The following is a 16,638-nucleotide window of genomic DNA, read 5'->3' as shown; positions in this document are numbered from 1 at the left end:
GAGGTACCAGTCGAGCTGCCAGAATTCCGGAAGCAGGGTGTGGAGAAGGAGCTGGATATCCTGCCTGGCAGGGTTGGGAAGGACACCAGGGGCCGCAAATGCTCACCATGTCGACTTTGATTCAGCCCCCTCATTTGTGGCCAGTGGTTACAATTTTGGGAGCCACTCCTTGTTCCTTCTAGTTCTGCGCTCTTCTGAGATTCTGTAAGCCTGCTTCTCATTGGTATCCCACTTGGTAGGTGGGAATTCCAGAAAATCATTATAAACAAGACATGAAGCCAAGGCAATGATCCATTTATTATAGCAGTATCTAGCCAAAAATCCCTGTTTGAAATATCCTTTAACTTACAGAAATAGTCACTAATGGTGACCTTTGTTACTTGGAGTATGATACCAGAAAGATGTTTGATCTCAGTAAAGACTACTCGTTTTGTAGGGCTGAACTCTCTTTTCTGGTTAATTCCTTCTCTAATTGTCACTGAAATAGGTGACCTTGATTATAAAGGGTGATTTCATTCTTTTAGAATGAATGTGTTATTATAAATGCCTCACAGTTACTCAACATAGGGCAAGTCCACCCTATTAGCTTTCTTCCATCATGTACTTAAATCTTACTCTTTTCCTTACTACTCGAATTAGTTTCCAAGGGCTGCTCTGACAAAATAGTATACACTTGGTGGCTTATAAACAACAGAAATGTATTGTCTCATGGTTCTGGAAGCTAGAAATCTGACATCAGGATGTCAACGGGGCCATCCTCTTTTTGGAGACTCTGGAAGAGGATCTGTTTCATGGGTTTCTCTTCTGGTGTTGCCAGCAGTCTTTGGTGTTCCCGTGCTTGTGGACACATCGTTCTGGTCTCTGCTTTCATCATCACGTGCTGTTCTCTCTGTATGTCTGTCTTTGCATGGCCTTCTCCTGTCTGTGTGTGTCTGTCCCTCTGTCTCATCTCCTCTTTTTATAAAGATGCCAATCATATTGGATTAAGGGCCCACCTCATTCCAGTGTGACCTCATCTTAATTACATCTGCAAAGACGATTTCTAAATCAGGTCAATTCATAGGTACTCAGGGTTGGGACTTCTTTTAGGGGGGACAGATCCAAACCACAACATTGCTGTTCTTTGCTCTAAGAAATAAATAAAAACTATGTTGCTTATTTGGTTCATAATGAATATTAGTGGTAGAAATTATCACCAAGTGAAAATGGAAACTGTACACAGTAATTTACTATTAACCAAAACTGCCTGGAGATTCTTAGAGGTAACATTGACAACCAAAAAAATTAACGTAGGCAAAAAATAAGAAATCTAGGCCCCTCTTGTTCTTACGAAGGAAAGTCAGAAGTCTTAGAGCATTACCTGGACAAGAAGAATGAGCCAGTTAGAGCTTTTTGAGTGTCATTCTCTCTCCTCCCAGTTTCCTTTCTTATAAAATAACTTTTTAAAAATACAATTAAAAAATTTCAGAGACTTGCCATGTTCATCTAATGTTGACTTAAGAAGAGGAGATGAGGAGCTGGCATGTAGCTATTCAGAAATGTGGCTGTTAAAAGGCTTCAGATAATTTTTCCCTCTTTTTCTTATAGTTAAAAGGGGAAGATAAAAGACTTTGATTCATGAAGAATCTGGTCACCAAGAAGTGTATATCAAGCCATTGCCGAATTTCCATCAAAAAAGAAGTAAGCAGAGAATGCAGAGGAAGGTAGACTCCAGGTGAGTGATAGGACTTGACGATAAAAAAAAAAAAGATAACTGAAATTGTGGCCTATATAAAAACCTGTAAACATTTTGTGTGTAAAAATGATAAATAGTAAAAAAGTAGTTTCTACCTAAATCATGAATGGTGAGAAAGGATTGGGTAAGGATTTTTTTGTTGATACTTTAGGTTTCTCATCTAGAGTATAATGTACATTTCATTCCTAATGTTACAGTTTAAAACCATTTTGAGAGTGTGGAAATATCCATCATTAAAATTATGAGTTTGAGCAAGAATGAGGGTGATTTTGCTGAAATTGGAAGTTCTTTTTTTTTTCCCCCACCCACAAATGCTTCAACTGTAGACAAGTATATAAAATGCTGTGAAAGGAGTGACAGCCTCAGGCCATGGGCAGCTGCTAATAGCTTCCATAATATTTTATGTTCTCTGAAATTGCTTAGAAAATTGTCAGTGAGCCAGTGGCAAAAATAATGTGTTGGGCTTCCTGCTCAATGGGGAGTCTGGTTCTCCCTTTCCCTCTGCCCCTACCCCCTGCTCATGCTCTCTCTTTCTCACAAAGAAGATCTTTATTTTTTATTTTTAAAAAGATTTTATTTATTTGTCAGAGAGATAATAAGCAGGGGGAGCAGCAGGCAGAGGGAGAAGCAGGTTCCCTGCTGAGCAGGAGCCCAAAGTAGGGCTCAATCCCAGGACCCTGGGATCAGGACCTGAACTGAAGGCAGACGCCTAACCAACTGAGCCACCCAGGCTCCCCTAAATAAAATCTTTAAAAAAGAAATTCGAACATAATGATCAGAAGGAGGCCCAAGACAAGGGTGCAGGTGTTCAGGCACTTCGCGGTGGAGTCATAGGCCTGGGTCCCGGTCACATCACACACCATCTTCTGGTCAGTAGACTTCATGGAGTACGTGGATGCCGTGAAGCCCAGGCAGCACAAGTTCGTGAAGATTGTGTTGAAGGGGGACCGGGCGATGTGGTTGGGCAGTGCCGTCTTGCTGCGGATGTTGATCATGGTGGTTGCCGTGGGAGCTGAGCTCTAGGGCTTCCGGAGTACAGCCACCTTGTGCTCCTCCTTGAGCATCTCATAGGTTGTGGGGACGCCAGCGTGGATACCAGGGAAGAAGCACTAGGAATTGCAGTTCGTGGTGCAGGATGAAGCAGCTATGGTCTGGGTGCTGGACAGTGCTCTGGGCCCTCCGTTTCCCCAGTAGTTTTGATTTCTCCAAAGAGTTGTTTTTTGGTGTTTGGGAAGTCCCGAGGTTGGAAGTTTTAACACCCAAGGCTGACTGGATGTTGAAGCTTTCTCCTGCTTTTGATCGTGGTGACTTTCAGCCTGATGAAGGTTCTTTTGATTCCAAATAGCAGAATCCGACTCTGGCTAACCTTGATGAAAGGAACGAATTTACAGGAAAGAGTGCGGTTTACTAACAAACCTCAGACTCACGGGGGTGGGTGTATGGCTTGTAGCAGGCCAGTCATGAGTGTCCCACTGCCTTGGGCACGGTGACTGGTTCAGGGGCGGGCACATGACTACATAGGCTAATCAGGGGTTTTTCTCTAAAGCTGAGACAGCCATTTAAGGAGAGGGTAGCTCTCTCTTGCTGAGGTTGCAGTGATAGCTGTTACATTATCCACCAAGCAGGGGCACCAGAACCTTGTGCTGGTAAACAGGTCAGCACACTGAGAGAAGCAAGGAGATCTGATAATGTTGAGACGCCAGTTGTAGTTCTTGAAGCTCTAGTTCAGAATTCTTCCAAAGCTCAAGAGCTAGGGAATGACTTCTTTGTGCTGGTTATCTAACCTCCACTCATCGGCATCCAGGGTTTCCTGATGGGATTAGCTAAAGAGGACCTCTGGCAGGACGTAGGAGGAAGGGAGAATAATGATGCCAGACTATTTATTTATTCCCTTGGCTCCCTCCTTGCAAGATGTTTTGGGTTGGCTGTGTCCCTCCGCAGAAGCTCACAGAGCATCTGGTAAGGCAACAGACTCTGACTCTCTTTCTCCCTTTGGGCCTAGAGGCGGCACCAACTTAGCTTCTACTAGCTTCAGGTTCCTGCACTTCCCCTTGTGGTTCCTCTACACCCACACCTTTGTAAATATGCCATCCTCAAATTATCCTGTTTTTAGTACATCATCAGTTTTCTTAGGGAATCTTGGGAATTTTTATCATGACTGGTGTTGGATTTTGTCAGATGGTTTTTCTGCATCTGTTGAAATGATCTTACGGTTTTTGTCCTTTGTTAATAGGGTATATAACATTGATTTTCAGATGTTAAACTAACTTTGCATTCCTAGGATAAATCCAACTTGGGCATGGTGTTTTTTTGTCTGGTTCTTATATGATGGATTTGGTTTACTAATATATTTTGAGGATTTTTGTGTTGACAGTTATGTTTATTAGATATTGGTCTATTGTGTGTGTGTGTGATTTTTTTAAAGATTGATTGATTTGAGAGAGAGAGAACACAAGTGGGAAGGGGCCGAGGGAGAGGGAGAAGCAGACTCCCTGCTGAGCAGGGAGCCCAATATGGGGCTTGATCCCTGGACTCCAGGATCATACCTGAGCTGAAGGCAGACACTTAACCGACTGAGCCACCCACATGCCCCAGTGTGTGTGTATATCTTTGTCTGCCTTTGGTATCAGGGTGTGATACTGGCTCAAAGAATGAGTTTGCAAGTGCTCCTTCCTCCTTTATTTTCTGGAAGAATTTATAGAATATCGGCATCATTTATTTTTAAAATATTTGCTAGAATTCATCAGTGGAGCCATCTGGACCTGGGCTCTTCTGTATAGGAAACATTTTAATTACTACCTCAATTTTTTCACTTGTTATAGGTCTCTTCAGAGTTTCTACTTCTTGAGTCAATTTTGGTAATCTGTGTTTTTCTGGGAATGTGTTCATTTCATCTCAGTTATTTGTAGCATAAAGTTCATGGTATTCCTTTATATTCCTTCAGTATATGAAAAGGTAGTGGTGACATCCTCTTTTTCATTCCTACTCTTAGTAATTTGCTAAAGGTTTGTCAGTTTTGTTGAAGGACCCTTACTGTTGTTACACTCTTTTTTCCTTATGCTAATCTGAATTGGGTTCTTATATTACCTGCAACCTATGATACTAACAAACATACAGAAATTTTCTGCAGAACTGCCTAGGCCTTGGGCACAGTGGAAGCTAGGGTGGGAGGGACCTATCTGGCAGTTGTTTTGCCCCTTCCTCCTGAGGGGGGCCGTATTGGTGCTTCAGCCTCCAACTCCTGTTCTGTCTGTGTTTCAGCTCAAATTTCAGCCCTGGGTTGCTCCCGTGTGCGTCAGGTTTCTCCTCCTGCCCTAAGCCACCAGGACTTGGAGAAGGGTTGTGGAGTTCCAGCATAGCTGCTGAGGTCTGCCCCTGCTGATCCCACAGAAAAGGGATCCTTGAAAGCTGAATGAGCACCCTGACCGCGTTTACCGTATGACCTGCAGGGTACTCTTCAGGCCTGCCTCATTTCATCCTCTGAAGCAAATGAGCCGTGGCTTAAAGTGAAGCTCTGGAGCTTCTAACTCTGGCATAGTTCCCCCAATTTACAACTTTAGATGTGGGAACTTGAGAAGGGAATGTGTTTGCTTTAAAAAGGAAAAAATGAACCTGCTAGAACACAGTGTAGATTCAGAAAGGTTCATAGAATGTACTGTTTATTATATTATTTTGAAACAAACATGTAACCATCACACCTGTAAAGAAACAACATATTGTCAACACCTCAGAAGTCCCTTTTTATGTATCCTTTCCTAATCACACCCACTCCTTCTTCCCTAGAGTAAACCAGTGTCCTACCTTAATAGTAATCACTTTTTATTTATTTATTTTTTTTATTTTTAAAAAAGATTTTATTTATTTATTTGACAGAGATAGAGACAGCCAGAGAGAGAGGGAACACAAGCAGGGGGAGTGGGAGAGGAAGAAGCAGGCTCATAGCAGAGGGAGCCTGATGTGGGGCCCGATCCCACAACACCGGGATCACGCCCTGAGCCGAAGGCAGAGGCTTAACCGCTGTGCCACCCAGGTGCCCCAATAGTAATCACTTTTTCAAATTTCTTTGTTTTTACGAGTTAAGTATGCATTCCGAAACAATAGTTTAGTTCTGCCTCTTTGCCTTGTATAAATGGAATCCTATTGTATGTATTCTTTTGTGTCTTGATTCTTTCTCTGAAGGCTTTAAGATTCCTTCTTGTTATTGTCTGTAGTTGTAGTTTGCTCGTTTTCCTTGCTCTGTGATACATTATAAGAATATTGCACAACCTGTCCGTTCTGTTGATGGGCATTTGGGCCGCTTCCAGTTTGTGAGTGCGATGAACATTCTCACGTGCGTCGTGTGTCCCACAGTGGTTCTCAAGTTCGAGCCTGCATCAGAATGGTCTGGAGGGCTTGGTGAACACAGATGGCTGGACTCCACCATCAGAGTTCTGATTCAGTAGATCTGGGGTCATGCCCAATGATTTGTATTTCTAGTAAGTTTTCAGTTGATGCTGATGCTGTTGGTTTGGGAGTCACACTTTGGTAACCACTATTTTGGGTATATGGATTCATTAGTGAGATTGATGTAAATTTTTCTTTCTTAAAATTTCCTTGTTAGGTTTTGTATTAAGGTTGTGGCTAGTCTCCTAAAATAACCTGGTTTTATGTAGATTTGGGGTGGGTAGTGTTTTTTTGTTTTTTGTTTTTGTGGGGTGTTTTTGGTTTTTAAGAAATCTCAGGGGGTGCCCGTGGGTGGGTCAGTTTGTTGAGTGTCTGACTCTTGATTTCGGCTCAGGTCATGATATCAGGGTTGTGAGATCAAGTCCCATGTCAAGCTCTGTGCTGAGCGCTGTGTGTGGAGGCTGCTTGAGATTCTCTCTTCCCCTCTCCCTCTGCTCCTCCCCTGTTCGCTCTCTCTCTCTGTCCGTCTGTCTCTTTCTCTCTCCAATAGAATAGGATAGAATAAAACAGTAAAAATTTTTAAATTCTCAGAATAGTTTATGGGAGATTGGCGTGAATTTTTCCTTACATTTTGGTAGAACTTGACAGCAAGACCATCTAGGCCTGGAGATTTTGTTGCGGAAAGGTTTTTACTACTGTTTATTTTTGCTAATGGTTATTGGACTGTTGACATTTTATACTTCTTGTGTGGTTTTGGTAAGTTTTGCTTTTCTTGCTATTTATCTGTTTTACCTATATCTTCAGATTTATTTTTATCAAGTTTTATACAGTTTTTTATAAGAGATATACAGTATCTCTTAGGACCTGTAATGATGTGTTTCCCTTTCCCTCCCAGTATTGGTTTTTAGCCTTCTGTCTCTCTTCTTGATCAGTTTCATTGACTGTTTGTCACTTTTATTAGTGTTCTTAAAGAACTGACTTTCCTTCTTGCTCTTCTCTGTTATGTTTGTTTTCCATTCATTCAAAAAAGAATTAACATTGCATGGGGCGCCTGGGTGGCACAGCAGTTAAGCGTCTGCCTTCGGCTCAGGGCGTGATCCCGGCGTTACAGGCTCCTCTGCTGTGGGCCTGCTTCTTCCTCTCCCACTCCCCCTGCTTGTGTTCCCTCTCTCGCTAGCTGTCTCTATCTCTGTTGAATAAATAAATAAAATCTTAAAAAAAAAAAAAAGAATTAACATTGCAGGCCTGAGACTGCTATCCTTAGAAAGTCGTGCTTACAAGGTTGGCTCTTGACTGGTGTCTAGAAACTTAGATTTCGAGAGGGTTCTCACCATTCCTTGACTGATAAGGGTAGTTAACTGTACCCGAACTCTTTGTGCAAACAATGTGGTTTATACTGAGCACATGCTTTTCTTCTAGGAATCTAGAATTTTGGTATGTGATAGGCAGAGGGTGCCTGTACCACCAGCCCTCAGTAAGAACTTTGGCCACCGAGTCTCTAATGAGCTTCCCTGGTAGACGACACTTCACATGTGTTCACGTAGTTCGATGCTGGGGGAATTAAGGGTATCCCGTGTGATTCCACTAGGAGAGGACTCTTGGAAGCATGCATCTGATTTCCAGCAGTCTTTGCCCCATGCTCCTTATCTCTTTACTGGTTTTGCTTTGTGCCCTCTTGCTGTAATAAATCATAGCCCCGAGTGCAACTATATGCTAAGTCCTATGAGTCCTTCTATCTAATCGTCACTGAATCTAGGGGGTAGCCTTGGGGATGTTTGATACACCATTGTGAATGGCAGGTATTTCTATCAGAGATTGGGCTCTCATTATCCTTGAAGCATAGTTACTATCAGTCTGTCCCATTGAGCTTATCTATTTAATTTCACTTGTGGTTAAAAGATATTTGCGTCACATGTGGAGATAATTTGATTCTTTCCTTTCCCCATTGCTCCTCAAATTTAAGGTCTTTTAAGGATGGTACAGTTAAGAAAACTTATCCTCCAAAGATACTGGCCAACCAGAAGTCTCCTGCCTCCTCTGGGATCCGGAGTGAGATATCTAGGGCCAGTCATCCAGTTCAGTATCATGCCTCACATGGTTGGATCCGAAGGAACCGGTTACGAGAATTGCGTATCAGGTGAGCTTGCAAGTTGTCACCTGCCTGCAGTGGCTTTTCCATTGTTCTCCCTTCTTGGTTAAAATGAGGGGTTAATTGTTATTCTCTGATCTCAATTAGTTGGAGACTCTGATGCCTACTGTTTGTGGCAGAATGTTCAGAAGAAAAGGATATTTAGGAATCTGCAGACTTAAAGTCTGTCATTTGGTGTTTTCATTCACATTCTCTAGTTGTACCCACAAGGTGTAAGCTATAAAGAATCTTCCAGAAAAAGTCCAAACGTAGCCTGAGAAAAATTATCATTTTCCAGTACTCTTTTTTTTTTTTTTTAAAGATTTTTTTTATTTATTTATTTGACAGAGATAGAGACAGCCAGCGAGAGAGGGAACAAGCAGGGGAAGAGGGAGAGGAAGAAGCAGGCTCATAGTGGAGGAGCCTGATGTGGGGCTTCGATCCCAGAACGCCGGGATCACGCCCTGAGCCGAAGGCAGATGCCCAACCGCTGTGCCACCCAGGCGCCCCTCCGGTACTCTTGGTTAGGTCTCTCAAAGGCATTCATTTATTCACTCAACAAAAAATTTTTTTTTAAAGATTTTAGTTATTTGAGAGAGAGAGAGAGCGAGAGAGCATGAGCAGGGGGGAGGAACAGAGGGAGAAGAGGAAGCAGACTCCCCACTGAGCCCAGGACCCTGGGATCATGACCTGAGCCGAAGGCAGACGCTTAACTGACTGAGCCACCCAGGTCCCCTCAACAAAAATTTATCAGGCTTTCTCTTCCTCAGCGCTGCCTGAGGAGGTGGCAGCCATCTCCTATTCAGTTAGCATCATGGCCTCCCTCTGACCCCTGCTGAAACCCAAGATCATTACAAAGAGGACCAAGAAATTTATCTGGCACCAGATATGTCAAAATTAAGTGCAACTGGAGGAAACCCAGAGGCATTGACAGTTGCGTGCTCAGAAGATTCAAGGGCCAGATCTTGATGCCCAACATATGTTATGGAAGCAACAGGAATACCAAGCATTTGCTGCCCGGTGGCTTCCGGGAGTTCCTGGTCCACAGCGTCAAGGAGCTTGAAGTGCTGCGGATGTGCAACAGATCTCACTGTGCAGGGACTGTCACAGTGTCTCCTCTAAGAACCGCAAAGCCATTGTGGAAAGGGCAGCCCCGCTGGCCGTCAGAGCCACCAACCCCAATGCCAGGCTGCGAGGCGAAGAGAATGAATAGATAGCTTATGTGCACATTGTGTTTGTGTTAATAAAACCATAAAACTACAAAAAAAATTTATCAGGTGCCCACTTGGCCAGGTGTTGTGCTAGATGCTGAGCATACAAGGTGATTAAGACGTTCCTGGCCTGTGACCTCCTGAAAGCTTAAAATCATGTAGACTTGACAGACTGCTAAGTCACACCAAGAAAGCAGGATAAATGCTATAAGATGAGAGGATGTGGTGCTGCAGGCCCCACAGGCTAGAACAGCCCCACCAGTGTAGCCAGAGGAACTTCCTGGAAGGAGTGGGGTTTAAGATGAGTCCTAAATAATAATGTAAAAATAAGCCAGATAAAGGGCAGGAGGAAAAAGAGTGTTCCAAGCTGGAACACTGGAGACTAACTGGCCAAGAGAAGCCACGTTTTTTGTGTGTACCAGGCACTGTGCTAGGTACTTGGGATACTATAAGACATGGTCCCCGTTCTCAGGGGCTCACAGTGCAGAGGGAACAACAGATCCCCTGTGAACCGATTACTGTGATTTGGTATCATAGCATTATATTATGCTAAGGGTTGGATCAGAGTGTTTGGGTTGGGGAAGGTCCAGGAAGGCTTCACATAGGAGCAAGCATTGAAGATGAGCCTTGATAGGTAAGTGGGCATTTGCTAGGTGTTTTAGGCAGTAAGAGTAATATGAATAAAAAGCATTGTCATATACTTTCTTTTCCTCAACTCTCAAGTCTTCATTGACGGAAGAGTTTATATTGAAAGTATTTTTCAAAAATAACCAGCTTGGGGACACCTGGCTAGCTCAGTCAGTAGAGCATATGACTCTTGATCTCAGCGTACTGAGTTGAAGCCCCACAGTGAGGGTAGAGATTACTTCTGGAAATAAAAATAATAAAAATAATCTGCTTGATCTTTGCTTTATAAATCTGTCCCATCCTATGCTTTATTTGCTGCAAGATTATCTGTGATTCACCTTTTGACTCATGCTAGCATCTCTCCCCATGGGGCCTTAGTTTCTCTCTGCTTTCCAGAAAATTATAAGTCAATGGAGTTTTAAAATGTGTATATATCCTTTCTTCTTTCAGATGCGTGGCCAGAAAGTTCTTATATTTGTGGATTCGAATGACTTTTGGAAGAGTATTTCCCTCTAAAGCCAGGTAGTATTATCTCAGAACATCAGACTTCTCTGAGTTCATTCTAGGTTTTTGTTTTGTGTTAAGCCCACGTGTAACCTTCGTTATGGCATGTGTTACATTCCCCCCGGCCCACTCCACCAGCCTCCAGCAGGCATATAATGGTAACCCAGCATAAAAATGAATGCGTGAAGGAATCCTGATGAAACCAGGATAGCTAAGACCTTCTCTGAAAAAAAAAGTATTTGCCCAGAAGTAAATAATCTCTCTTTCAGGGCACTGTTGAGACTGACCACATTAACTAAGTCTAGGACAGAACCTGGGGGAAAAGTTGGCATTGGCAAGGGGAGTGACATTTTAGTCCAGAGAATGTTCCTGTGCCACAGCTTCACTTTGTATGGGCCCCTGCCCCCTGCTGCGGGTTTTGGTTAAACTTGCTTGAGCTGCAGCACGAGGAGCAAGGGGAGCCACCAGGGTCAGGGACACGTGCAGGAGCTTGTGGGGTCAGTGGAGGGTATATTTCAGAGGAAGAATTGGCAGCCATTGAGATGTAAGCATTTAAAAAAAAAACCAAACGAGATGTTGTGGGTTCTTAACCCCTCTGCTCTTCCCTTATTACAACATTTCTTGTTTCATTTTTCTGACATTGTAGCTTTCCTCATCTGGAACATCATCCAAATCTTTTGATTCAAAGTCTTTAAAGCAAATTTGGCCTGTGGGTGTCCTCTGAAATCTTTGCATATGCCCTGTGGGGGACCCATGCTGTTCCCACCTCCTTTGTGTGTCTTTACCAGTGAACCTCCCAGTGTGGCAGCGGTCTGTCCCAGCTGTAGGCACAGTTCACCTCTGCTTTTCCTTCTTCTCCTGGACCTTGACCCTGTCCTTTTTCACTTCCTTGGTAGCTTTTCAGTACCTTCAAATAAAGTTGTTGTGTTTCTTTCTTTTTTTTTATTTAAAGATTTTATTTATTTATTTGACAGAGATAGAGACAGCCAGCGAGAGAGGGAACACAAGCAGGGGGAGTGGGAGAGGAAGAAGCAGGCTCATAGCGGAGGAGCCTGATGTGGGGCTCGATCCCATAACGCCGGGATCATGCCCTGAGCCAAAGGCAGACGCTTAACCGCTGTGCCACCCAGGCGCCCCTGTTGTTGTGTTTCTTAAATTCAGTTGAGTATTTTATTTATTACCCCCCATTAGCTTAGAAGTTTTATACTTTTATTCTTCTTTTAGTGACTGCCCTAAGGAATATAATATATATCTTTAATTTATCAGAGTCTAATGTTAATTGGCCCTTTTGCCCTCTTCCCAAACAAGGCATGGTTCTTAGAACACTTTAACTCTGTCTGTCCCTCTCCTCACTTATATACCCTTATCATAAGGTATTTTAATTCGATTTCTATTTTAAAATCTGCAAAACATTATTTATTCTTGTTTTATACAGCTAATATTCATTTAGATTTATTCACATATTTACCCTTCCTGTTCTTTTTTTTTCTCTGTGTCTCCAGGTTTCCATCTGTGATTATTTTCCTTCTGTCATTGGAACATCCTGATCATTTGCTTTAGAATAGATCTGCATGTGATGAATTCTCTGAGATTTTGTCTAAAATTTTTTTTATCTCACTTTCGTTTTTGAAGGATATTTCACTGCATAGAGAAATCTAGGTTGCCAGTTTTTTCCCAGCGTTTTGAAGATATTTCATTGTCTTACAGCTTGATTTGTAAGTTGTTAGTTTTAATTATTGCTGTTTGGAAGATTCATTATCTTATTTTTCAGAGTTTTTTTTTTTTAAGACTTTTTTTTGACAGAGTGAGAGAGCACAAGCAGAGGGAACAGTAGAGGAAGAGGGAGAAGCAGACTCCCCGCTGAGTGGGAGCCTGAAGCAGGGCCCGATCACATGACCCTGGGGTCATGATCTGAGCTGAAGGCAGATGCTTTAACCATCTGAGCCACCCAGGCACCCCTTATATTTCAGAGTTTTAATATGATATGGCTAGGTGTGGATTTATTTTCTTAAAGTCTTTAGCTCATTCTGAGATAATAGGTAACAGGGTTTTGTATTTTTGCTTTGTTTTGTGGACACATCTTTCTGGCATACTTTGTCTATAGGCATGTTATTCTCCTTTTCCTTTCTCATACAATAACTTCGTATAGGATTTGACATCAAATATTTTGTTGCTCATTTTAATGTGGAATTGATCTTTCTGAACTTTTGAGAGTGAGGCAAGATCAATTAACTTCCCTATTTCACAGAACTCCCACTTCTGTCTTATTTGTAGTATTAAAAAATATGGCGCTTGCTCTATGGGATATCCTGGTTCTGTTCCCCTAAAATACTTAGTGTGATCCTCTCTTTCCTTGTCTCTCTTGTTCCTCTCCTGCTCAATTTCTGTTCTACTTCCAGCAGTTTTTCCTCATTCTGAAGCTCTGGCCTAAAGGGGAGCCTGGCATGTTTCTGAGACGAGGGACAAGACTGCTTCAACTGTTTTCAGTTCTGTCTACATGAACCCTGGTAGTGGAGAGGAGAAAACTGCTCTCAGGTTCAGCTGCTAGTCTCAGATGGGGCCTGGGCACTTTGCGGTGACCATTTATTGGCTGTTTTGGGGTTTCCGCATTCTCAGTTTCCTTAGATGCCACCCCCATTGCTCCTTCTTCCTCCTGTAGAAATGTTAATACCATGGGGGTCTTTTGACTATGGATGGTTTGTCTTCGCTTGCTTGCATTTTGTTTTCATGGGGATACCTTGGCCCCTGGTTTTGTTTTAATTGATACATGAATTTTTGGTTTTGCTACATGGTTGCTGTGTGTGTTTTATGGGGATTCAGAGACTGGAAAACTATATTGTCCCCTCCACTATCTTCCCCAAATTCTTTTCCTACTTAATGTTATTTAACTTAATATTTGACCCATATTTAACTGGAAATGTCTGTTTAAATAATACCGATTTATAGTCCCAGTACTTGGGAAATGCTGATTATATTAGAAATGCATTTGACTCTAAGTAAGAGTAAGTCTGACAGTGGCTTTAACAAATTGCGATGCGCTTTTTCTCATAAGCAATCTGAAGGTTGGTGTAGGTTTAGCTGCTCAGGGAAGCCATCAAAGATTCAGGCTTTTAGTACCTCTCGAGTTCACCATTCTTAACATATTGGCCCTTTGTCTTCAGAGATGACACTGCACAGTTGCAAAATGACTGTTCTGTTTTACACAGGAAGGAGTAGGGAAGGGTGGTGTCAGATCTGTCTTTTACACAGGAAAACAGAACTTTCCTGGAAGCCCTCAGCTGCATTCTGCTTCTGCCTCATTGTCCAGAGCTGTCCATTGGCTACTTTTTGCTACAGAGGAGGCTGGGAAAGAAACCTTTCCAGCCTCTGCACCAGATGCTTATGAAGAGGCAGAGGCTTGACAGTGGGTGTCGGGTTAGGCAGTGGACCAATGTCTGCCATACTACTTGAAAATCATCCTGTTATACTCTCTTTGCTCTTAAGTGGTAGCAGGGTCTGGGGGAAAGAACACTGGACTGGAATTTGGGAGACCTGAGTTTTGGTCCTAGCCCAGACCCTAGCTAATTGTTTGATCTGGGGATAAGTTATGGCTCGGGGCCTTAGTTTCTCAAATTGTGAAATGTGAGAGTAAGAATACTGCTTGTTCTTTAAGCATCTATCAGAATTAAAATTCTGATACTGTGTTCACTTAGAAATGTAGGATAGGATTTTTTTGTTTGTTTGTTTATATCCAAGTTGTAATCTCTTTTTAAATCAAGTAGGTTTTTTATTAGTTTGGGGAAGATTGGACATATTTATGTTTGCTTTTTTGTTTGTTTTGCTCTTTTTTCATGTTATTCCTCACTTTTAGGAATATTAGGGAAGAATTAATTTATACCAGAAAATGCAGACTAATGTCTTTATGTTCTCGGAGATGTTCTTAGAACTTTTATAAACTGCCATTGTTTTATCATTAATAAACTGAACCAAAATGACCATTGACTTATTAGGGCAAAAATAATGCGGTATATGTCCATATATAAGGTAGACTTAAATATGAGGTAGTCACCTATTTTCCTGGAGAGAAGATCTGAACAAAGTTTTTTTGGTTAACTTGAGAAGTAGGTGAAACAGTCATGTTCTTCTGCAGTATTTAATTCATCAAGATTTCTTCCTTATTCTTAGCTAATGGCCTTGCTTCCTACTTTCTTGATAGAAACAACGGAAGAGGGGCACCTGGGGGGCTCAGGTGGCTAAGCGTCTGCCTTGGGCTCAGGTCATGATCTTAGGGTCTTGGGATTGAGTCCCACATCGGGCTCCCTGCTTGGTGGGGAGTCTCCTTTTCCCTCTCCCTCTGCTCGTGTGCTCTCTCACTCACTCTGTCTCTCAAATAAATAAAAGCTTTAAAAAAAAAAAAAAAGAACAAGAAACAACAGAAGAGACCCGTACAAGCTCCCTCCATCATATCCACCCACCACCAACATGTCACCGTGCAAGCTGCTTTCCCTACCATTAGGCAGGTGAACTGTCCTTGCTCTCGCCTGCGGCAAAATCTTGGCTTTTGCACCATTTCCTTCATGCCCACTCAAGGCTGTTACTCGAGCAATTTTTTTTTCTCTTTTCCACATCAGTTTTTTGCCATTTACTGGATCATTTGCAGCAGCATATATCTTATTTCTCTCAACCTGAAAAAAAATCTTTTTGTACGTCCTCCTGCAGCTAGCAGTGTGCCTCTTTGCTCCCCTTTACATCAACTCCCCTGGCCGTACTGTCTCTAACACGTCTTATAGTCTCTCTTAGATCCATCCCACTAGGCCTTAGATCTTACCTGTGCACCAAAACTGTTCTTGTTAAAGTCATTACATCATCTTTGCACTGCTTCTGTGTCCCGCACAGCCATGACAATCTCATCAACTCTCAGGACGATTCCCAAATATATCCACCCTGCCCAGACCTCTCCCTTGTCCAGACTCTGCTATCTACATGACAGTTCCACTGTGTGTCTAATAGATGTTACAACTTAATATGCTCAAAACCAAAATCTAGGTCATCCCCACAAACCACTCTGCCAAACTTTCTCCCTCTTAGTTAATGGAAACTCCCATATTTCCAGGAACTCAGGTCAGAAACCTGGGAATCACCTTTGACATCTCTTTTTCTCTCACACCCCAATTTGCAAAGCCAAATGCCAAAATTGTGGTGACTCCACTTTCAAAATGTATTCAGACTCCGGCTCTCTCCAGCACCTCCAGCTACTACCACCCTGGTCCAGGTCATCGTCGTGTCTCCCCTGAATGACCCCAGTAACTTCACTGGTCTCCTGCTTCCAGCCCTGCTCCAGTCAGTCCCTTCACGACAGGTCTTCTGAGTAGATCAAGTCCTGTCACTCCTCCACTCAGATGGCTGATGGCTTCCCTTCTGGCTGAGATTACGTAAAAGCCATAGTCCTTACTTGGCCTATAAGGCCAATCAACTTTTTGTTTTACCTATCTATGGATTTTTTTTTTTAACTTTCTGCTGTCCTGTTTTAAATTTCATACACCTCATTTTGTTCTCTGATTATTCCTTTTTTAAAAAATAGCATCCTGGAGGTTCATAATTTTTTGAGGTTAATGTAGCAATTTGATTTTAAGATTTGCTTATATTGTCTGTTTCTCCTCAACCCCTTTTTTCTCTGTGCTTTTGGTCATTGTCTCATATGGGAGCCTTTCCCTAAATGTCAAAAGATCCTTTTATTGTCTGTTCATTTTTAGGAGTTAGGCACTAAAATGCTGATTTTGGAAGCTTTTCTATGTATGCACAGGGACTCGTAAATTGAAGGCTTCACTTTAGGCTTTTGAGACAGAAACCAGAACGTTTTCACTGGGAAACCTCCAACTCTCAGTATCTAAAAGCCTTCTCCCAGGGGGTGCCTGGGTGGCTCAGTCCGTTAAGCATCTGCCTTGGGCTCAGGGTCCTGGGATCAAGCCCTGTGGTGGGCTCCCTGCTCAGTGGGGAATCTGCTTCTGTCTCTCCCTCGCTGTTCCCCCTGCTTGTGCACTCTCCCTCTTTCTCTCTCTCAAATAAATAAA

The 16,638-nt window shown here is 42.6% G+C and overlaps 1 protein-coding gene across 1 annotated transcript in view; it reads left to right on the top strand.

Moving 5' to 3' along the window:
• The first annotated feature begins 1,591 nt into the window (after positions 1-1,591).
• Positions 1,592-16,638, top strand: part of SFI1 (SFI1 centrin binding protein) — a 76,599-nt gene continuing 61,552 nt past the window's right edge. Inside the window, 4 exon segments of the mRNA XM_034639663.1 lie at positions 1,592-1,659; positions 1,662-1,714; positions 8,082-8,255; positions 10,535-10,606. Coding sequence (XP_034495554.1) covers positions 1,618-1,659; positions 1,662-1,714; positions 8,082-8,255; positions 10,535-10,606 — 341 coding nt within the window. The 5' untranslated portion in view covers positions 1,592-1,617.

The sequence above is a fragment of the Ailuropoda melanoleuca genome, chromosome 12, assembly GCF_002007445.2.
Source record: "Ailuropoda melanoleuca isolate Jingjing chromosome 12, ASM200744v2, whole genome shotgun sequence".
Lineage (NCBI taxonomy): Eukaryota > Metazoa > Chordata > Mammalia > Carnivora > Ursidae > Ailuropoda > Ailuropoda melanoleuca.
The sequence above is the reverse complement of the archived record's forward strand: the minus strand, read 5'-3'. Positions and strand labels throughout refer to the sequence as shown.